This window comes from Nelumbo nucifera, chromosome 4 (genome assembly GCF_055504915.1).
Source record: "Nelumbo nucifera cultivar China Antique chromosome 4, China Antique-T2T, whole genome shotgun sequence".
Taxonomy (NCBI): domain Eukaryota; kingdom Viridiplantae; phylum Streptophyta; class Magnoliopsida; order Proteales; family Nelumbonaceae; genus Nelumbo; species Nelumbo nucifera.
The window spans coordinates 47,144,282-47,168,340 of record NC_142652.1 but is presented as its reverse complement, the minus strand read 5'-3'; the positions used below and the strand labels follow the sequence as shown (position 1 = coordinate 47,168,340).

General features: G+C 37.9%; 1 protein-coding gene across 2 annotated transcripts in view; it reads left to right on the top strand.

Moving 5' to 3' along the window:
* LOC104589409 (Noc2p family) overlaps positions 1 to 24,059 on the top strand; it is a 63,735-nt gene that overhangs the window by 17,076 nt on the left and 22,600 nt on the right. For both annotated transcript variants that reach the window (XM_088903627.1, XM_088903628.1), the window contains 6 exons: positions 1,761 to 1,818; positions 8,559 to 8,667; positions 8,766 to 8,817; positions 8,912 to 9,006; positions 14,476 to 14,544; positions 17,530 to 18,039. In XM_088903627.1, coding sequence (XP_088759753.1) covers positions 1,761 to 1,818; positions 8,559 to 8,667; positions 8,766 to 8,817; positions 8,912 to 9,006; positions 14,476 to 14,544; positions 17,530 to 18,039 — 893 coding nt within the window. The remainder of the gene's footprint in view (positions 1 to 1,760; positions 1,819 to 8,558; positions 8,668 to 8,765; positions 8,818 to 8,911; positions 9,007 to 14,475; positions 14,545 to 17,529; positions 18,040 to 24,059) is intronic.

Below are 24,059 nucleotides of genomic sequence, written 5' to 3'. Positions count from 1 at the left end.
TATATGCAAAACCTGTCCCTTGTTCGGGGCAAAAGTATCTTCCCCATCCCCGCTCTGTCCTTGCTTATGATCGGGGAAAACCCGCTCAAATTCGAGGCGGGGCGGGGCCCCATTTTTACGGGAAAAGTTGCCATCCGTACTAAAGGGTGTTCCAATCTTTGATCTTTCCTTTCAGTTCCTTTAGTTTCCAATGGATTTTCATACCTTCCCAATTTGCCCGTGGATTACTACCGTTCCACAAAGATTTGACCATCTCAACAAAACCGGGGTGGGACAGCCTCATATTCTCAAACCTGAAATTTCATACCTTCCTCAATTTGCTTCTCCTTCTTCACTTAATGTACTTGCCGCAGGGGACCCCCACCTAAGTGATGTGGACAGAAAGACAAATACATGCAGTACCTCAAGTATACATCAATAAGCACAAGAAATGCCAAGCTGAAAACAGCAAAATAAGTTGGACCTTTAGGGATTTCAGACCTGAACCTGAAGTAAAACCCCTCTTGGAACAGTTCTGCTACATTAACAATGTTAGCAAGCTGGCCTCCCACGCGGACACGCAGCGATGGAGGGATTGGAAGGTGCCAAAATGGGTCGACTCCTCAAAACCCAAGCTCCCAATGCTTTAAAACCCTAGATGGGGCTGAGCTACAACTCAAACAAGAGAGAAAGAACCAAAAAGACCCCTATAGAAACAACCCCCTTCTCTTTGACTCACTGAGTTGCTGGACAAGCCAGTTAAAATATTTACACATAAGCCCCTAGAATGTTTCCCTCTCACAAGCAACTCCATAAGAACAAACCAACTTCAAATGAATCCTCAAAAGATAACTTTTGTTACAAAAAGACCCAAGAGACCAAAACCCAACAGATATGCACCCAACTGTCCCTGACCAAAAGTCTGACTTATAAAATGACGAAAATACCCCTGGTTCCAAACTGTCAACAAAGCTGCCCAAAACAACAATTTGGGATCCTACTACAAGAAAACATGCAAAACAGAATACATTCACACATTTCTTTTTTTTCTTTTTTTTTTCTTTTTTTTCCTTTTTTTGTTGCCTCATCACTAAGTCTGAGATTGACCTGCCTCACCACATTCACTTCTTCTTCCAAAATCTTCTTCGCCAATTCTCTACTATGAAACATGAAGAGGAACAAACCTCTGTTTAATTTCCTAGCACCCATCAGCTTATCCTTTCCCCATTCAAGATTTGCCCAAGCTTCAACCTCGTCTGCTTCCAAGTCCAGGTCCACAAGTCTTCCAACCAAATTTGCTCTTAGCGTCATCATCCTCTCATCCAACTTCCCAACTTTCCAACCAAACTTGCATGCACGTACCATGAATCTCTGAGGAGGAGAACAGACCCATGAATCTTTGAAGAAGTTGCAGTTGGTGGCAAACATTGCACCATCTCCTCTAAGACTTTAGCTTGCCAGAGTTAGGTTAAGAAGAGAAGAGGGAGAAGAAGAAGAACAATGCACTGTCTTTTGTACAAAGTGGTCATTCTCAGATTTAAACCCACATTATCATGCTTGCCAGTTTGGTATTTTACCATTATATCAAGCAATGGCCTTTACTAACTATTATATGAACTACGTTCCAATATTTGGCCTTTCTTGAGCTTTAGGCTATAAATTTTCAAGCTTGTCCCAAAAATGTTATGCTTGATTAATTCCATAATTGGATTACTTGCCAGTCTTGCCCCCTGATTTTGACTATACTTTATGATACAATTGACATTTTCCAATTACTGTAGGAAATGATGTTGATACTGCTGAAGATCAAGGACAAAAGATAGATCTGTCTAATGGAAGGTAAAACGACAATCCTATGATATGACTTATCATGACATAACCTTACATAATTGCAAGGCTATCTTTTCCTTTATTTTGACACTGAATTCAGGTTTTCATTTGGATATCTGGTATTTAGTAGCTAGGCTTTTTTGTATTAATTCCATTTACTCATTAGGATGCTCCTGTTGCCAACTTATTTTGATCATTTTCCAAAATTTTTATTTAAAAGCATCATACCGAGTATTGTTCAAGACCATTCATATTCCTGTTTCCATGTGCTTATAGAAAACATAAAAAAGAAATGTTCAAAGGGTGGTTTCTTTCTCCAGATCATATATATATGTGTGTGTGTGTATTGAAAAAGGTAAAGTACATTTCATTAAAATAAATTCAAAGCCCGTGCACAAAAAGATTGTGTAGAATGAAATGTAGAGGTATGCTGGTTCTATCCATGTATATTTTGTGTACAAGTTTTGAAAAACCAAAACCAAACTATGAGCCAATCCAAAAAATACTTTGTGAACAAGGTCCAAGATGCTGTAGTCCTCACTGTTCTGTTGGCAACTTTTCTTCACTACCTAGTTTGAGAAAATGAATTCGAATTAGCTGAATTCTTTAGCTGTGTAGCAGGCTGTGGAACCAATGATAATGCCCCACACCAGTGACAAAATACATGGGGCCCACACTGAGAGGTTGGTTTATTGTGGGCCCCATGTATCTTATGACCAGTGTGGACTGTGGGGTGTTATTATTTGTTCCACAGCCTGCTGAATGGCTATTGCTTTCAGCTAATCCTATCTGTGAGAAAATAGGGGCATTTCTCTTCTTTCATATGTTCCAAATTACTACAGCTGGAATGAAATAATTTCAGTGGGTAATGTGCTTCATTTGACCTTTACCAGTTTAGAATGAGATGGAAGGAAAACCAATTTTTGATCTGTGAGAGTGACAATAACATAGATTATCCCATTTATATTTCATTTATTGGACAACCAACAAGGACCAACACAAATATACTGACAGTCTGCTTGGGAGGTTGAGCATTGAAACAATTAAACCTGATGCTTCAAGAATCTCGGAGACATCACATCCCCAGTTAGTTTTCCATGTATGATTTTTTTAATACAATACAAATATTCAGCTATATTAAGTATTTTCATTTTTGATATGGAGTCCAAAGAGGTTAAAAATTAAGTATTTTTGCATATTGTAGGTTCTTCATTCAGGGCTTTGTAAACACTTTAACTCTCCCCACGAAAAAAGAAGGGGATGGTAGGCTCCTGGTTTAAGATGTCAACATGCTTCCTAATATTTCCATTTCCATGGGAACCAACACAAAATATTAATGGCACCAACATATTCCCCAATGAAAACTTTTGGTGCAGTGCAGAGTACGCAAGATGGTATTTTAGGTAGCAACAATATTGTAGATATGTGGAATAACAGTATTATTGCCTTCTAATGGACATGATGACCACTTTGATTTAGCGTAAAGTTCTCTATGGACATGTTAAATCTTGGTTTTTGTGAGTAGTCGATAGTCGATTGTTTGGTTGATCTATTATAATCATTTGCATTTTCTGTATCTGCAAACTTTGCTAGAACTTATTCTATTGTGTAGCTTTAACTCTTAAAGTCTACATGACAACTTTATGGAATGTTTTTTTTTTTTTTCTATTAGCCCTAGTCATAAAAGGTGTACCTATGTTTTTTTACCTTCTAATAAAATATCATTTTATATTTACATATATTTCAGAATGTTTCTACCATGCCTGTAATTTTCACTCTATTTCCATACAATGTATGTGATATTTCCAATGTGTTTCTTATATTTGGGTAACTGATGTTGCCACTAGGAGTGGCATTTTACCTTGGTTATGCTAATTATCTTGATTCTCTTGTGCCTTTTTGGTTATGAATTCATTGAAACTGGTAATTGGAAAAAAGGGTCTTTGTCTCTTCCTGTGGCTTGGTTTGTTGCAACTTTTGGCCTGGTCCTTAAGTAGCCCATATGGCTGGATGTTATTGGTGGTCCCAAAGTGGTGAGACTTCATCCGACTACACGTTGTTCCTATCTTGGAGGCTTTCTATAATTGGGGTTATCTGAGATGGGGTTTATGCATAAAGGTTGAGTCAGGGGGGTTATTGTCACACTGATGGGAGTTTGTTTATGGGGTGGCATCCAAGTCCTTTTGTTCTCTTTGTTCATTTTTTCAGGTTTCAGGTTGAAATCTCTACTGATAATTCTGACAGCAATGCTGTACTGCTAGACCAAGACACAGAATCTGGTAGTAACTAGTAAGTACAAAAGTGATTTGATTTCGCTTGCTGATGTTACTTTGGAGGTGGAGGTTGAGTTGGAACATTCAAGAAGGATGAGATGCCTTTGGAAGTGACTTAGTTGGAGTTGGGGTTTTTTCTTTTTGAGATCTGATCAGTGATGTTTCTGAGTTTTGAATGGAATACCAAGTACAATTGGGATTTCAGGGTTGCTATTCCCTGATGTGAATTCTGCACCTGTAATCGTGGACCTGCTCTGTGCACAATATCTGCTCAAGTGGCTTCTTTTTGGTTCTTGTGTTGTTATTTCTTATGTCTTTATTATTAACATCTATGTAAGAGACAGTTTTGTCCTAAAATAAGCTGGGTCTACATGCTTAAAACAATGGGTAAATGAGTTAATTCTTATTGTCAAATTGATATAGGATGTTTTTTACTATAAATACTTGTTCTTTCTGTAATTTTTTTTATGGTTTTTTTTTTTTTTTCAAGCTACAGATTGGAGGTAGTTTTGGGCTACTTTACAAACCTTAATTGACACTAGATCAATCAATCCTCTTATAATTGTTGTTTCTTTCTATTTCCATGTCCTATTCCTTATTTAACATTAGAGCATGCTAAGATCTAAAACCATGACTACATATGGTGGAGAAGGAAGTAGTGGAAGAGGTATGGAAGCGTAGCAAAATGTGGTAATGGATTTGAGCCAATGTTCAGAGAACCAAACTGGGCAAAGAACTGGAAAAAAGGTGATGTTCAAAGGTCAGGGGTTCAATTGGGGTCAAACCAGAGGTTGAACTGTGATGATGTGGCATATATGTATATATACTGCAGCTCATATAAATACTATATAATATATTTTACAAATTATATTATATATAAATGTGGTGGATAGATGGCAAGTTCCTTAATTTTTAAAGCAAGTAACCACGCTTTAGCCTCTTAACTCACTTTTTCTGTAAAATATGTGTAATAAAGTAATATATACAGACTGATAAAAAAGTAATATATACATTAATGAGTCATTAATTATCACAGTTAAAGAAATGGGTTAATGGCAAGTCAGTAAAACACATAAATTGTAGGTCATGGGTTGAAGTCTTACCATAAGCATTTTGAAATTTAGATTATTTAGTGACCGAGTGGTTTCATGAGTTAAACTGGCTGGTCAGATGCTTTTGCCCAGTTTTCTATCAATTTTGATTTCTAGGGGTTTGATCGAACTGGCCAATGCCAGTTGCGATTCAATCAGTTTAACCGGTCGGTTCGATCTGGTTTTCTAAACACTGGTGTGAGTTGCATAGTTGAAGAGTTGTTGGGATTTGTGCAAAGGTATTCCAACAATGGGAATGTGTGGAGGTATAATGGAGGTATGGGTAGGCCAATGCAGTTTTCTGGTATACTGGAAGGTAATGTATGACCTTTGCCACCAAATTTGTGTAGGTTTGGGTGCTTTTATGGCAGTTGGTGTAGGATCATCTGCTTTGATACCAATTGATGTTGGACTTGAATGAATCAAGGGTGAGTCTAGGAGAGCTAGGGTGGGTTTAGGGTGATTTGAAGACTAAAGGTAAAGATTGGTTATGCAAAGAAGGTTTTGAGGCTTAATTGCAGCAATTGTAGATCGGTTCCAACACTATGAAAGTTTCTAATTTTAAATTGGGGAAAATAGTGGGGTTGCACGTTTTCAATGAAAATAGTGGGGAAAATAAAGGTGACCGAATTTGGTATGGTTCAGAGTACATCTTGAAAATAAAATCTGGTAGGCTAGACTTGTGTACTCAAACCCTATATAATAAATTCTAGCCACTCAAATCAGTATTAATTAGTCAACTGGACAGAAGTATCTTTAAACTCATATGGCCCTACTTCAAAGTAGAAACTCACATGATTTCTAAATAAAGTTATATTGACTAAATACCCCCTGTGAATAAAGCAACATACAAGCTAACTCAGTGTTTTAAAAGCGAAAGGCACAAAAAAGGCGCAAGGGCCATTTTGCGCCTGAGGCGCAAGGCGCAAGGAGAGACGCACACCTTTTTGAGGCAAGGCACACAATTTTTTGAAAAAAGTTGAAGGTATAATTAAAAAACATATTCCTAAACTTCAAATTAAATTCAATGATTAGCAAACAACCTATTGATATGTCAAATAGCAACAAAAATCTGAAATAATCAAGTTCTTAAGTACTCACCAATGACCTATTAACATTAATTTCAAGACTTAAAGTTGGGGTGAATCCCCTGTTTTTATGATAACAATTGAAAAACAATGGGGCAGAGCCCCTGTTTTAACGAGAAAAACTGAAAAAAATGGTGCAGATCCCCTGTTTTTATGATAAAAACTGAAAAAAAATGGGGCGTAGCCCCTGTTTTTTGCAAGAAACAAGACTGCAAGAAAGAAGAAGAAGAAAAAGATAAAGAAGTTGGTAGAGGAGGAATTAGGGGAGAATTTTGAAAAGGAACAAGAGGGTAACACTCCAGTTCCTAGTTCCCAAGTAAGGGGAAGGGAGGGAGAAAGGGTAAAATTGGGCCAAAAAACAACAAAGAGAAGAATTGGGAAGAAAAGTCAAAAAAAGAAAAGTGGAAGAACAAGATATTTCGAAGAAAAAGCTTGGAGGTGGGACACCTAAAAGGAGGAAGAAGAAATTGAGTGAAGTGGAGAGATTGAGGTGTGAAGTGGACTATGACAAGGGGTGTTCTGGGAGAAAAGGAAGGTAGTCGGGTTAGCAAAAGGTGGTTTTTAGGGTTGCTCATAAGTTAGGTTCTCAGTGAAGATTATTAGTTGGAATGTAAGGGGATTGGGGAGTTCCAGGAAGAGAAGAGTGAAAGGGAAATGCTCAGAAAAGAAAAAAGCTAGATATTGTGTTGATTCAGGAATCAAAACAGTCAGAGGTGGATAGGAGATGGGTGAGAAGTATTTGGTCGGCTAGAGGACTGAGTTGGGCTTTTGCATAGTCTTGGGGGGCCTAAGGGGGTATTCTAACAATTTGGAAAAACGAGGATTTGGACTGTACAGAAGAATTAATAGGTAACTATACGGTTATAGTGAAATTTAGAAGAAGAATTGATGGATTGGAATGGGCTTTAACAAATGTTTATGGGCCAAATTCGTATAGAGAAAGGGAGGAATTTTGGGAGGAATTAGCAGCTATAAGATTTGGGAGGGTCCGTGGTGCTTGGGAGGGGATTTTATTGTCGTCAGGTTTATAACTGAAACAAATAACCCCAACCAAAGGATCACCTCAAGTATGAGGAAGTTCAACCGTTTTGTGGATTCTTTTGAATTGAGGGAGCTACCGTTGGTGCAAACTGATTTTACCTGGTCTAATTTTTAGGAAGAACCACTTTGTTGTAAACTAGACAGATTTTTATTCTCTTCAAACTAGGAGGAAGTATGGGGTGGTTTGGTGATGAGGGCACTATCTAGACCTACGTCGGATCATTGTCCAGTTAGACTATCTCAAGAAAGACTAGGAGGAGGACCTTGCCCCTTCAGATTTGAAAACATGTGGCTGTTATATCCAGACTTTCAAAAGAAAGTGAAAGAATGGTGGGAAGAGGATCAGGTGGAGTTTAGGTGGAAGGGATATAGGTTTTATAAGAAGCTAGAAAAGCTAAAAATCAGGATTAAAGCTTGGAACAAAGAAGAGTTTTGTAGAATTGAAGACAGAATGGAGGGTATTAGTAAAAGGATTCAAGAACTTGATGTTGCTGAAGCAGAGAGAGGATTGAGGCGTGAAGAAAGGGAAGAGGGATGGAAGTTGAAACAAGAGTTGGAGGAAATTCTCAGAAAAGAAGAGATAAGCTGGAGACAAAAATCAAGATGCAAGTGGTTGAAGGAAGGAGATGGTAATACAAGATTTTTCCATAGCTTGGCAAGTGGAAGAAAGAGAAAGAACATAGTGGAAAGTTTGGAATGGAATGGGGCAATGCTGACAAGAGAGGAAGAGATTGCATTTAGGTTGGATTGTTTAAACATAACCTAGGCGCTTGCCTGGGCTGCCTGTCGCCTGGCTTGAGGCGCACGCCTAGGCGCAAAGGCGAGCACCTGTCCAATGGTTGTGCGCCTTAGCCTGGGCGAGACGTCCAGCCTGGAAAGCACCTAGACGCACCTGAGGCGCACCTTTTAAAACACTGAGCTAACTGAAGATGGATTCTCTTGCACCATGGCTCCACCTTTTCTCAATTATCTCATCATTTGTACTACGTGCTTTTATATTATTCGGGATTTTGTTTTAATACGTTTTAAGAAATGTTTTTTTCTTTGTTACTTGTTATTGCAATTTTTATGTGAATAATTTAGTAGCTCAACATCTTTATTTCTGCCAAACTACAAATATGTTTTTACTCTTATTGCTTCAGTGTTGACTCACTTTGACTGGCCAAAATGTCTAGGTCCCATCTTAATGCTTTGACTATAGTTGATGCTACATGTTTTAATCTTTAACTGTTTCATTATGTTACTACAATTTCTAGAAACTTCGAGGGTGAAGCTTTTGAGGGTACTTCTTTTGATGCAATAGTTAGTGAAGATGACAGTGATACTATGCAAGATGATTCTGATAGTGATGGATTTCTTACAGAGGTTGGTTAGATTGATTTTTTCTAAAACTTCTTTATGGGTTTGTTTTTTCTCCTATTTTTTGTCTTTTTCCCTAAGAATTATATCATTTCTATAATCAGGATATGAGTTGTCCGTACATTGCTGAAACAGAAAATGAAAATGATTCAGAAGGTTAGGGCATTGTTATTCTCTCTAGTATCATATTACATTGCAACATTTTATTTATTGGTGGTTTCATGAGTTGATGTCATATTTGCACTTGCAGAAAATATTTGCCATATCCCTTTACTGGGACAAAACCAGGAAATTCATTTAGAACTTATGGAGAAAAAGATGAAGCTAGACAGGCTAAAGAAAAAGGTAATGCCAAGTTAAATAGGGAAGAAACACTTAGTTATTTTCATCAAGTCATCTTGTTCTGTAACATTTCTTAGCAGTAGCAATATTCATAGTATTCTATTTCAAACTGCAGTTGAATATTTCAATGTTTCTTCGTCATCTGTTGGTACTCTTAGTAGACTAGAATCAATTATATTAGAATGGCAGTCTGAAGGTTACACAAATGTGCACATACACTTGGTATTCCAAATAGCACTAATGGTATCTGTAGTCCTGTAGTCATTTTTTATAATACTTAGTATTCCAATAGTCCTACATATTATTTACTTCGATTATGTATCTGATTTGTGTCGCGTTAGAGCAATATGTGTAGGTCTCTTGTTGTTAATGGTTATGGGGCCTAACCTTTCACTCCACATATGTCTATAATTTTTCAGTAGAGATCTTTCCATCAGTGATATGTATGGTGTAAATTAAATGGATGCCCATATTCCTCAATCAATGACTTTTTTTGATCAATAACAAGAAAATTTCATTAATTAGGAAAAAGTAGAATTACAACCAGGCTATGCCTCTTTTTTGGAACACTGGAAATAAGTACTTATCTTACATGCTGGGACCACACAATAAGTGGATAATAAATGTGTATTCGTGTTTGGGAAAAAAGCCCAGAATAAGTGCGTATTCAATAAGCAAGGAATGGGCAGCTTTTTTAAGTGCTTAATTCTTATTTGTTTTTTTGGGACAAAGAGGTCCCAACATGTTTCTGTAATTTCCAGGGACTGCCCCTCTTCAAAGGATGATAGAACCCTATCGTCTTCTCAATTTGAGTGTCCAAGAGCAGTGGCAATGACCTTTTCAGGACTCCCGCAGATTTAGGTGCATGAGCTGCATCGTTTAGCCCATTTTCTTCATGTATCTGCTCAGTTTTCTTCATTTCTTCAAACCCTTTCCTTCTCCCATGTCATTTTTGGATCATAACGCCCTGATTTGTGATGGGTTTTCAGATCCAGCACCTAAGCTCTTCTCCCATGTCGTTTTCTTCCTTTCTCCAAGCCCTTTCCTTCTCAAGACTCACAGATCCTAACACCCTTTGTTAAGTTAGGGCTGTAATTTTCATTTGTGCAAATATAAGTACTTATAAGTGGCTCACCAAACACCGTAACACAAATAAGTACTTAAATTAAGTATAAGTAGTTTGGGAAAAGACTTCCCAAACACTAATAAAAGCACTTATTTACCAAACCACTTATTGCTAAACATATCCTATATCAGCCTGGTCCAGACAAATTTGGTACATTACAACCCAACAAAAGGAAGCTTCCTTCCTTGGCAATCCTTCTAATCTCCCTTAAAAGCTTGTTTGTGTGTCCACACTCCTTGATTTTTGCTTTGCAGCCATGATATTACCAACTTTGAGTCCTCTCATGCCTCCACTCTTTCAAGTTCTAACTTCTTAACTAGCCTCATCCGATGCAATAATGCCATAGTTTTTGCATTTAAGAGTCTCTAATCCCTATAAGTCCTGAGAACATAGCCATAACAAAGCCATTGCCAACCGTAATTGCTCTAATTCTAAATGGTCCTAGGTTACCTTGAGAGCTCCCAACAAAATTCAGCTTCACTAATAGGAGGCATCCATTCTTCATGGAGTAGGTTGCTCATTGAAGAAGCTGCTACCATACGTTGAGCTCCTAAAATGTCATCCACTGTTTATTCTTTGAAGATCTTGATTGTTTTTACCCAGTGCACAATTTTCATGGTAATACTCTCTATGATTGTGCACTTGGTTCTAAATTTCTAATTTGTCTTTGAAGATTTTGTTATTCCTCTCCTCCCATATGGTTCAAGGTATTGCAGCTTCTGTGGCCCTACACATAATCCTGCCTCTTTTTTTAGGTTGACTAAGGAACTTGGGTTCGAATAAGCTAATATTATCTTGAGAAGGACCCCATCTGGAACCAAAGAGAGCAAAATCACACCCAAATGCATTTCACAAATGAACAAGAGATTAGTCAATGGGAAATAGACTCACCACTAGCTTTACAATGGGTATAGATATGGGGGTGATAGATACCTATTTGGTCCCTTCTTCTGGAACATGTCACAGGTGTTATTCTTTTTTTTTTTGATTAGTAAAGAGGATTTTATTAATTATGTGGAAGAAGTTTAGTACATCAGGCTGAGATATTCCAAAAACATGGGATACATAAGATTTACACTAAAGCCCAAAACGGCTGATGTCTATTAACTGCTTGTTTTGCTAATGAATCCACCATCCCATTTGTGGTTCTTCTAACCCAAATGTATGAGGTGTTTAACTCCCTTGAGAGACATTCTAATTCCTTGAAGACATGCCTTTAGATCCTATGGACTTGGCAAATGACTTTTACCTATGTGATGATCAACTTTGTGTCCCCCTCTACATCCTCTGCTCATGGGAGATATGAGGGAGAAAGAAGAAAGAGGGAGGAAGAGAGATAGGGGCATGGATGGAATCAAAATTTTGTTCGCTAGCTTTGAATGTGCTCATAGGTAGCTTGGCACTGAATGATTTGGATGTTCTTTTGGTGTTCAGAGAGGCAATTTAGAGGTGCAGCGAATGACTTCTGACCTCTGAAAAGGCAATATTTTCGGTGTTTGGAGGTTGATTCAGCGCTACCGAATGCCAGTTTAGTATTAAATGCTTTTTTTGATCAGTAAAGTAGAATTTATGTATTAATTTAAAAGTAGATTACAGTTACTTTGCTACTCTGCTTCCAGAGTACATCACTTTACACAGCTTAGTATTAAATGTTCTTCTATCAATAATAAGAAAGTTACAACAGGGTGGGAAAGTTTTTCCTCGAAAATACAGTTTTACTGTTTTTCCCAAAACATTCGATGTCTCATAGCCCCTTGTTTAGCTAGAGTATCCGCCATCCCATTTGCTCTTCTTCCCACCCATTTGAAAATAACATTCAACTCCCATGCAATTCTCCCAATCTTCCTAAATGTATGCCTATAGATCCAGGGAATTTGGGTGCTACATATTGTCTAGGAGATGACCAGCTGAGAGTCCCCTTCCACTTCCAAATTAAGGAATCCAAAACGCTTGGAAAATTTTAGTCCATGTAGAAGTTCAAATAGTTCTTCTGTCAGTGCATCCCCATTTTCTAGAGGCCTTGAATACATAGTTAACACCTTTCCGCCTGAGTCTCTGAAGACACCTCCTAATCCAAGGAAACTTCCATCAAAATTAAGCTTCACAAAATTTGTTGCTTGGGGTCTCCATTCCATAAAGATTTTTTCTTTTCCTTGGGCCGATACAGCCACTTCTTTCCAAATTCCAAGTTCTCAGAATGTCATTCAATGAGAATACTTGGAAGTCGTCCAAAGTTTTTACCCAGTGAGCAGCTTAGTATTAAATGTTGCACAATAATTTGCATCCTACAAGAGTACAATCTGTATGCATGTATACTCGCTCCTGCACTTAGCCTCTACAGCAAAGCCTCGTGAATACAGTTTCACCCCCCCCTCCCCCCCCAATAAAATGTAGTTAATATCCCTGACCCTACATCACTCTTTCATACCACAGCCAGCAGTGAGAGCTAAAATTGCTTAAAATTTTCAAAAAAATTCGGGGGGTTAATTCACTATTTTTTTTTAGAAAAATTTTGCTTAAAATTCCTTGGAATTTTGGGCGCTAATAACTACCGAACTTGTAAAAATGTCAGACCCAAAGTAAACGACAAGCAAACTGCTAGAGCACCATCTCAAAAGCAATTCTAAACATGCATAAAGCATATCTAAAGGCATGAATCCATAATGCATAAACTCGTTGCACCGTGCTCAACTTATAAGCTTGTAAAACAAACTCGTGGTGTTTGCATATCAAAGATTCACAAGACCACAATATTGAGACTTATGCTTAACTCCGTTTACAAGTAACCAAATTTAAGCTGGGGGCTAATGTAAGAGGTTAGCATTGCGAGAGAATGTAAACCTGGCTGGCCTGGGTTGAATCTAGGTCAGACCAGTCTATTCCAGACCAATTAATTAACAATTCAAATGTTGGGCAGTCTAAAACTTTAATATATAAGCTTGTGTTCTAGATTTTTAGTCAAATAATGGAATATTCTAAAGAGTAAAGCATTCAAATTAAGCTATGGGTATTCTAGAAGGTTAATTAAATATGTGCATTAGATAAGGTAACATTCCAGAATAAAGGATAAAATTGAAAAAAAAAAGAGTAAGAAAGCTATAGTCCAAGAAACTTTTGGAATGCAGTTCACCCAAACTCTATAAATGGGGTTCCATATCCATTTTAGGGACTTCTCAACCCATTGCTTCCATTGAGGTCCATTTCCTCTCTTTCCTTCCCTCTCTCATTTTCTTATTTTTTCCTGCAATCAGCAGTTATTTTCTTTTCTTTTTCTTGCCGGAATTCCATTTCCGACAAACTACAATGGCTTGATCCCTTACTGGAGGGTATGTAGGCAGCCCATCTAGGGGTCTGACTAGCTCCTTCTCCCCCTTTCTTCTCTCTCTGTTTCAGACATATTCCAACCAGATTTTCAGAGTATAGACTGCTGTCACCACTGCCTTACACTTTCTCTTGGGTTGTTTGTAAAAGTTTAATGAAATGATCTTCCCAACTTTCATGGATCATATCAAGGGTATACATGGATATTGGTTATCTTTTGGTTGAGTGGGTGTCTATTTCAAAAATTTCAAGCAGGTCAAGCCATGAGAAGTTCATGATGAATGTGAATGATGGAACAGGTTATTATTGTCATGCCATTTTGTTATGTTGGAATGATAATAACCAGGTGATGACATAATTATTTTTTAAAAGAAGAATAAAAGATGATCACAGGTACTTGTAATTTTCTTGGATCATTCTTTTTTATTTCTTACTAGTGGTTATGTGTATAGACAAATTTGGAAGTATTTTGAAAAACAGTTACATGATTAGAGAGGAATGGAGGTAAATGAGGGTAGGGCTGTTTAGCACGCTAGGTAGACTTTGCAGACCCAATAATGTCCTGACAAGGACCAAAACATATTAATAAGGGGGTTGATTCTAGACCTGTTATATTCCGCTATTTTAGGTTCCAATGAAGGGATTAAGGATGGTGGTTGGGGGTGGATTTAAGGAGAATGAGAACAAACAGCGGTTGAAATTTTGTATTTGGTGAACTTATTGAAGTGTGTTCTCATATTTCTTTAGATTATCAAAATATATGAAAAAGCAATTCCTATGTTCCAATTTGTGATTTGTACTGGACTACTGGGTCCTATTTGAATCATTTTATGACTTGAATTTGGATTGAATGTTAAATTTTAAGATCATTGAAGAATGTGAATGATCTCAACAAAGTTTCTATCTTTTTTCTTATACACTAGGATGTTAGATCTCTTTTTGTCCCTTTTGTTTATTCCCTACTCTAATGCTCAAGTTCCCTGTTGTCCATTCATTCACTGAAGTAGGTTGTTTGACTTATTCAGGACCCAGAGTTTTCAAACTTTTTGGACAGCCATATTAAGGACCTTGAGCAATTCGGAAGTGAAGAGAATGTAAGTCCTTAAGTTTTATTTTTTGATTTCCCTGTTTTGACATATTTTTTGACCATCTTGTTCTGACATATTAGCCTTGGTCTATTTCCTTTGATGCATTTTACTGGTTTTTTGTTGAAGAGGAACTGAATGTTGAATTCTTTGTTGATGGCAAAATTGTAATATAGGGCCAGAAGTGAGTTACTTTATATGCATACTGGAAAGCCTTATGGTTTTCAATGGTGAGAAAGGATTTGAAGAGTTCATAGTTAGATGATAGGGCTAGCTTGGTATTGGCATTGTGATAAATTTGCTTGACTGCTTGTTTATACATCAAGAAGCCTTTCCTCTTTTCAAATTGCTTTGGATGTGCATTGCTCAAAGGGTGCCTTGTCGCCTTGACAACTATGGGTGCACATTTGTGGTCCATGTCCACTTTTGCCACATACATCAATTTGTTTGGATCCATCTCCACGCCCACCAATTCCTTTCTTAATGGGACCAATCCTATGAGGCTATGACCTCCTCTATTACCATGACCAACACTACTAGTAGCAAGCACTACGCCCTTCACCCCTAGCTACCACTAGTGCTGACTTATCCTATGCAGTAATTGTCTTTGTAGAACCTAATGGTACGTTATGTTTTGTGCAAACACCTCCTTAATGAAGTTAGTTCAGCACTATCCAATATCTAAACATGAGCAGGCTTGAATTTTGGCGTAAGCCCCAAACTTTTATGAGCTACATCAAATTGTTCCCTCTGTTGCTGAATTTTAATATTTGAACTAAGATGTTAGTAGGTGTCATGCTCATTCATGATACTCTTTACTCTTGAGGCTAGTTAGTAATCCTCTATGCTTTTTTCACCTTGTTGCAAGTGGAAGTACTCTTGAAACAACTGATTCACACAAGTGGTGTTATCTTTTCTAGAATGCATCCTTTGTGCATGTTCCCCAACTTCCTTAGCAGTGTCTAAAAACATGAAATTAACACTCACCTTAGGCTCCATGCTATTCCACAACCAGGTCATGATTTTGGCATTTTCTGCTTACAATCATCTTAATCACTGATCGTAGTTGCCCGTTTTGCATTCTTCAGTACTTTAACCTCCTCTTTGCTTGAGGAAAACGGAAAACGGAAAACCTCTACTGATTTGGTCCCAGGTATGAGAAGCCACAGCCGAAAACAATCCTTAAAATCTAACTGCCACAATACACCACAGCACAGAAACCTTCTTGGTAACTTTTTGTTAGAGGGCTCATACCACACACACACATACACACCATGAACCTGTTTTTGTTAAGAAGCCCAAGAAAGAACAAGAATGTTTCCAGGGGAGATAACAGTCTGAATGTGGTTGGAGTGCTGTGATACTATGTAAATGATATTCATTTTGTGAAAGAGTAAGAAAGAGAAGAGTGAAAAGGAGAGAACAATTGGAGAAGAAAAGCAGAGAGGAGAGGAAAAGAGCATATCCTCACCAGGCAGCCAGATCTATGCACATACATACATTTTTCTTGAAGATAAAATAAAAGAATTTATTAAAAACAAAAAGAAAGATACAAGGAAGGTGATAAGCAATCACCCGTAAGGAAAGGCCAATCCAAACTTAACTCCAATGAGACAAAAACAAACCCAAATCAACCAAAACCAGAACCAAGCTACGAAGACCCTTCTAACAAAAGCCCCTTACCATAACAATTTAATACAAGGCAAAAGACAAAAGGAAACCAAAATATCAAACCAGCCTGGCGCCCAACATAAGTCCAAGCCAGACACCCAAATGCCAACAAGCAGATTTAATCATCTTTCTCAGTTTTGAGTACAAAAAGACCACCTTTTAACCTTGTGAAGACCTTAGAGACTGGGGTCTACTGTTGTAATTTTTTGTGCTTTTGAGTTCTGAATCTTCTGACTGCATTTAGACGTCCCACCATTGTTTCAGAATTCCCCACTAATTTCTGACCCCTGTCTTCAACCATCACCCCCTCGACCACTTCTTCTGGCTCCTCTATGAAGTCCCACAACCTCCGGCAGTCACTTCCACCTCTTGCCTTGTTGAATTATCGCAATTAGGATTAACCACTGGATCTATCAGACTTTCTTTCTTCCCAAATGTTTCTTCCACAGATCTAAAGGCTTCTTTTGCGAATTCATCCCCTCCTAGAAAAAACAGACCCAAAATTTTGCTAACTTTCACTCTCCTATTTACCACTTCCTCGATGTTAATAGACTTTTCTACCATATGGGTCTCATCAATCATTGGTTCAGACTCATTTTCTTCCCCTGAATCCGCTTCCATCCCCTCTTCTCCGTTCTCCTCTAATGGGAAAGTTTTGTACTTCTTCCCCTGAATGTGTGTGTCCACATACATACATTGATACACACTCAAAGACAGTTCTGTCCATAATTGTGGGGATAGCAACTTAATGCTGGGACAGATCTGTAAACTAACTCCTAATATAAGGTTAAATAAATAGACAAGAATACCCCTGGTTAGTTGACCACTATCAACAACTAATAATTAATAATAGTAAATTTCTAGAAGATTTAAAAGCTCTATTTCTAAGGAACCTACAGGTGGAAAATAAATTCAATAGACTGAAAGTACCATTTTTTCCTATCACCAAAAATTCAGAAATTGATGTGGGATTTGGGTAAGTATTTTATTTGTCCATGTATATATTTCTTTTCATTTCTTCCATATCTCAACTATTGTGCCACACCTTTTTTTGTAACAGTTAGATGTCTTAAATTTAAGCACAGGACTTGTATAAGAATTTTAGTTAGCCTTCTATGATGGGCTTGGAAAGTTGGAATTTATAACATGTTGAACATGTAGAAAAGGGCCTCATAGAATGGTGCGTTGCTAATTTTTCTCATTCTTTGTCAATGGATGTCTTTGAAATTTTAAAATTATATTTCCATCTTTTAAAGTTGTGTTTTGTCATTTATTATCCGAAAATTACATTCCATTAATCTTCTTCATCCTCATCTGTAACAGTTGTCTGGTGGAGACGTTGAGATAAGTAATCATGGGACTTCAATAGAAAATGGTGGTGGCTTAAATTTAAATGAGAGCAAGGTCCTGGCCAGCTCAACCATTGATTCGTGGTGTGAATTTGTTCTGAAGCAGAATAGAGTGCATGCTCTTCCTAGTCTACTAAATGGGTACAGGGCAGCATGCCACTATGGAACTGATGTAACATGTAGAAAGATTGAAAAGAGTGAGACTTTTTGCAAGATACTGATGTTCATGCTCTGTGAAGCTGATAATATATTTCGACGACAACTAGGGATTTCAAACTCCAATTGCAAGGACACCATCTTGCCGATGATGAACAGTTCAAAATGGAAAACTATGAAACCACTGATTAAGTCTTATCTGAGGAGTACAGTGTTCCTTTTGAATCAGGTTACAGACTCTGGATTACTGTCCTTTACCATAACCCGCCTCAGAGCATCTATTGTTTTCTTTACTGCTTTTCCTCCCTTGCTGCAAAGGCTTGTCAAGGTACTTATGTTTCATGTTAAAATTGTTGAAACATTTTAAGTTTCTTTTTTCTCAGTGATATATTGTAACATCTGATCAGAATTCAGAACATCAATGGTAAAAGATACTTTTTCAAACTTAAAATTATATGTAGTTTTTTTTTATTTTTTATTTTTTTATTATTTTGGTATCTGAGTGTGTTTATGTGAATGTAGGGGGTGGGGGTGGGGTTGGGAGAACTATTTTTTTGGATGATTAATATTAGGTGTCTAAAACATCTGTTATTGACTCTCTCTCTAAGCAGAAAATTTCTAACAGAAAAATATCAACAATAGGCTGCAGCCACAAACATTATTTGGAAGGCAAAGAAGAGAAAATAGAAGAGGGAACAAGAATAAGTTCTACTATACTACTGGCTGTGGTAGAAACAGAAAAAATAATTCTTTGTTCAGTCTTTAGTAGGGGAAGACAATTGAATAGAATAAATTGTTCTCTACAAGACCTGTTGACAGTCTTTTGTAGACTCAAAGTGGCAACTTCCAACTTCTATTTGGTCTCTAGCTTGTACTTGCATTCAAGCTTAAGTAAAAAAAAGAAACTTTCCTTTTAAACTAGCACACCAAACCTTTCTGATTCTCCTAAATATAAGAAACAAAAAATTATTAAATTGTAAGTCATCGATTACTATAAATAATAGTGACGAAAGTTACTATAAATAGAAATGATGGGAATTACTATTAAAGCTATTAGAGTCTACTGGTCAACTTCTTGACTAGGACTTAGAGCAGTACTTGCAGAACGCCAGAACCCAAAAACCAGCCAACGTGAAGTCTTTAGTTGGGGAACTTCCAAATGCTGGATTGAGTTGAAATTCTATAATGTTAGAGTACTATAAGGATACTCCAATGCCACCAAAATTCTGCCAAATCAAGAAACATTTGACTGGTCAAATAGGTTTGGTCAGCATGCATTCTTCAGGTTGCAATCTGACCTCTTGTCTTCCATTTCTTTCTTTGCTTCCATATTTGCATCATTCTTCTCTGCCTCCTGGTTCAAAAAAAACTTGTACTCGAGTTTTGAAGTGAGGAGGAACTATTAATCTAGCCAATGCATGAAAAACAAGCTTGACATTGAGAATTGTAGGGATGAAGAAATCAACAACATTAGAATTTTTATTTGTATCTTTAGGAATTACCATTTCAACATGTTGAAAACATAGTTTTCTGTTTTCAAGGCGTCTAGGCGATGCTGGCGACACTGGGGCGCCTAGTCGCCTAGGCGATAAGATTTTATAATATAAAAATCTAACTTTTGGCTAGTTCCCTAGTTTTATATACCATTCAGCATGTATATTAATTGAAAAATAGCAATTCTCTTTATTAAGAACATTAAATTTCCTCTAAAAATGTGACAAATCATCACATCTAAAAGATACAAATCTTTTACATATATTAATTTAATTGTTTTCAAAAATAATACTGCTATAATAAGGATATAATAGGGAATTTTATATCAATTAGCAGCTAAAGAAGGTCAGCTTTTTATGATAAGTATTCAAGATGAAAAGTAAAATAGAAAAAACAAGGGTGGAGTTTTTGTTTTATTTAATTAGAGAGAGAATAGAAAAAACAGAACCTCTTTATAATTCTATTCTTTTTTTCCTTTTCTTTCTTTCTTTCTTTCTTTCTTTTCCTCTCCTCAAAACCGTTTGATGTTTTAAATTTCAATAGTAAAACATTAAAACAAAGTATATTGAGATATATATCTATATATCTATATATATATATATAGATATATCTATATATATTATATATGTATGTATGTATTAACACATACATTAATAAGATACAACAATATAAATGATATTAAAAAAGGTGCCGGCCTTGTCATTTTTGTCGCCTAGGCGGGCGCTTAGTCGCCTAGGCGGGTGCCTAGTCGCCTAGAAGGGCGCCTAGTTGCTAAAAGTCAAGGTGTTTGGGCTAGGTTCCCAGACAAATAGGTGATAGGGAGTTTCTCCAATTTACAACCTAATAGCTCCTTGAACCTTTCCAGTAGAGAGTCATTTACATTTAAGCCCACAATACTGCTTTTGTTGAAGTTAATTCTAAGACCAGTCACCGGATCAAAAATGTTTAACACCCTTTTTAGGTTGGAAATGTTTTCCCAATCTGCCTCCAAAAACAAGATTATGTCATCCATGAACGCCAAGTGAGTATCTGAATTTCTTCCCTAATTACCTCAAACCCTTTCAGCAGGTTTCGCTCCCTCACTTTTTGGAGTAAATAACTGAGGATATCAGCTACCAAAGTGAAGAGTAGGGGGGAGAGAGGGCAACCTTGTCTCAGGCCCCTGTCAGCATTAAAATATCTAGTAGTTTCTCCATTTATTAGGATTGAAAACCAAGCAGAACTTATGCACCATCTAATCCATCTAACCATCTCTAGGGATGGCAATTTTCCCCATTTCCCCGATCCCCGTGGCGATCTGCCCCGAATGGGGTGGGGATGGGGATGATTTTCCCCCTGCAGGGACGGAGATGGGGAAATTTTCATCCCCGTTAGCGGGGATGGGGAGAGCACTCCCTGCCCTGTGGGGACCCAAATCCTCGCCTCGTGGGATTCCCGCTAATATATATGTATAATATGTATGCATACGTTATATATGTATATATGTATGCATACGTTATATGTATATATGTACGCATACGTCTATATTTTAATATTTTTAAAAATATGATTGAATCTTTTCTAATAGGATTGTAAATTTTAATTATTATAACTTTATTTTTTGAATAAAATAAAAAACAAAAACAAAATGGTTAACATTATAAAAAATCATAGGGAATGGGGATCCCCGTGGGGACGGGGATGGGGATAACCTTGTCCCTATTAGCGGGGACGGTGATGGAGATTTTTGTGGGGACGGGGATGGGGAGAGGCTCCCCTTCCCTGCTCCGCTCTGTTGCCATTCCTAACCATCTCCTTCCAAAGCCTCTCAGGTTTAGAATCTCCACCAAGCAGTCCCATTCCACTTTGTCGCAGGCCTTTTCCAGATCCAGGTTGATTACCACCCCTGCCTTGCCACTTTGTCTTTTTTCTTCTATACATTCGTTAGCCACAAGTATATTGTCAATAATTTGTCTCCCTTCCACAAAGGCAGATTGGTTGCTTGAAATTAAATCTTTCAGCACCTCCTTTAGTCTAGTCGCCAGAACTTTAGCCACAATTTTGTATAAGCACCTCACCAAACTGATAGGTCTGAAGTCCTTAACTTCCAAGGTCCCCTCTTTCTTTGGAACTAGGGTGATAAAGGTCGAGTTGTTACCTTTATTCATGATGGCTGAAAGGTAGAAATCTGAAAGCACCTCCAACAGATCAGGCTTAATTGTATCCCAACATAACTGAAAGAAAAGAATAGGGAATCTATCTGGACCAGGAGCTCTATCACCATCCATCTTACTGCTTCCTTAATTTCTTGCTCTTAAAAGCTTCTTTCTAGCCTCAACTTTTTGTCCACCGACAACTTAGGTCCCTCCCAGTTATTCAAAGGAATTCTACAGGAACCATCTTTAACCTTTGAAAAACTACTCAATGGCTTTTGAAATTTCTCATTTGTCTTCTGTCTCTCTCTGCCCCACTTTCAGCTTTGAGACATAATTTTTCCTTCTTCTCCTTGATGCATAACTATGAAAGAACATTGAATTATTGTCTCCCTCCTTCAGCCATCTCACTCGAGACCTTTGCCTCCAAAAGATTTCTTCCCTTCTTATAAGCTTCTCCCAATCCTTTTTAAGAGTTTCTCTTCTGCTTCTACCATTCTCATCCAAATTCCCCAATTGCTCTCTTTCGTCCAGTTCATCTAGCTCTTGAGTTAGTTTATTCTTGTCTTCCACAAATTTTTTAAACTCCTCTTTACCCCAGACTTTTAGCTTCCCTTTTAAATGTTTTAACTTCTGCTAAAACCGAAATCCTGCCCAACCATCCACTTTGCATTCCTTCGACCATTCAGAAACTTTTTGCTGAAAGTCCTTGTGAGTAGTCCAAACCTTTTCCAACTTGAAAGGTGCCTTTCCTTTTCCGTAGACTTCATTCTGTAGAGTCACCGGATAATGATCAGAGGTTCAACAGGGCCTAATAGACTGCACATAGTTGGGAAATAGTTCCTCCCAGTCATTGGATATGAGAAACCTATCCGATTTGCTGCTTACTGCACACTCCTGCATATTAGACCAGGTAAAGGAGCCGTTGCTAAGAGAGAGGTCTTTAAGATTGTGCCTAGCAATAAAATTTGAGAAATCCTTCATGCTTCTTGTTGAGTGGGTTTATTTATGTTGGGCCGATTTATGTTTAGTTTGTTTTCTTTTATTTTAAGAAGTTGTTGGGCCTTGGGCCCATTAGTCTTTTATTTTTAAAGGAATTGTAAGTACTTAGTTAAGTTTGCCGCCCTACTAGGGGCATCTTTGTAATATCCCATATTTAAGTTAATTATAAATAGAATGAGGGGCTGGCGGCTAGGGTTCATGATCACTATCCTAGTCGACCTTCTTCTCTTTTCTTCCCTTTCCTCTGTCTATTGCTGAAATCCCCAATTTTCTCCTCTTCCTTTCACAAGAAGCTTGGCCGAAATCAGCACATAAGGCTTTCTACTCTTCTTGCTACTCTCCTACAGTTTGAACTCTTACTACAATACCTCGTGACATTGAAGTCACCACCAACACACCAAAGCAGGTCCTTAGATTCATGCAGAGAATCCAATTCCTCTGATTATCTTCCTCTCTAAGATGGAGAATTAGGCCCATACACGCCTATCAGAATCCAATTGATCCCATCAGAAATGTTTGTGAAATGGATAGAAATGGAAAGCTCCCCTTTGTCTACTTCTAATCCAGTAACCGCCTCTTCTTTCCAAACAATAAGTATTCCACCCGCTGTCCTCGTTGCTGGGAGATTTGCCCATTTTCTTCCTTTGATTCCCCAAATTGCTTTAATTAACTTTCTGTTAATGACTTCTTTCTTTGTTTCTTGTAAAATTACCATGTCTGGTTCCTTAGGGTATCCTTAACCATGCTGATTTCAGGTCCTACTCCCTGGTCGACAAAACCACATTGAATTCTTTTGATCTCTCTGTTTGTTTCTTTATTCCCTCCTACTTCCGATTTCTTTCCTTTACTATTTCCCTTTATCTCTCTCTTCTGCTTAATGCCTGCCCCATTGTTCTCTGTGTCATTGAATATCCGGCAAGTCTTCGAAAACTGAGTAACTCCTTGGTTGCAGAGACTTGCCAATGGTTGGGATACAAGGCCACCTTCACCTGAAACACAGGAAACAAAAGGAGTGGAGTGAGGCTCAGAGGTAGAGAAACCAGGAGAAGAAGTAGCTAATGTGTTACAAGCTAGGGGGTCAATCAGAGAGCTTGGAAGGGTGTTTGCCACAAATTCCAACTTTCCTCCTCTCTCTGTGTTTATCTTCAGATAGACTGTAGTTTGGATTAACTAGCTGTATCGGCTTCAGGATATCCACACTTTCCCAATTTCCTCTGTTCTCGAACAATGCTTGAACTCTTTCTAGAGCTACCTCCTGACCGTTGACATCTAAATCGGATTCGTACGAACTTGACTCTGAATCAGACTCCACCTCCAACTCTCCCCTCTCCGAACTCGAGCTGCCTAAAGATAATGGCGTGGGAGGGCGATTAACCCCCTTCTCCGCTAGAGAGAGGTGTTTCTGGAAAACCTTATCCAGAGGGTAGAGGGTTAGCAGGGGGGTTGTTCTCGTCAGCTTGGTCAAATTGGGCTTTTGTCTTTATTCGTCCCAATCTCTCAGATCTGTCAGGAACTAAAAAAGAGGGTCGGGTTTTGAGTGGGTTATCCTCTGCTTCTGGCTTTCTTTTTCCCCTTTAGCATCCTTTTGCTTAAGATTTGAATTTTGAGTGGAGTTTCCTTTTCTTCTGCGAGCTTCCTAAAATAGTTGCTGCACTTGGCTTTGCTTCTTCCCAACGTAACCTCTTCTGTTGCAGGTTGATTGTGCACCCCACGCAAATTC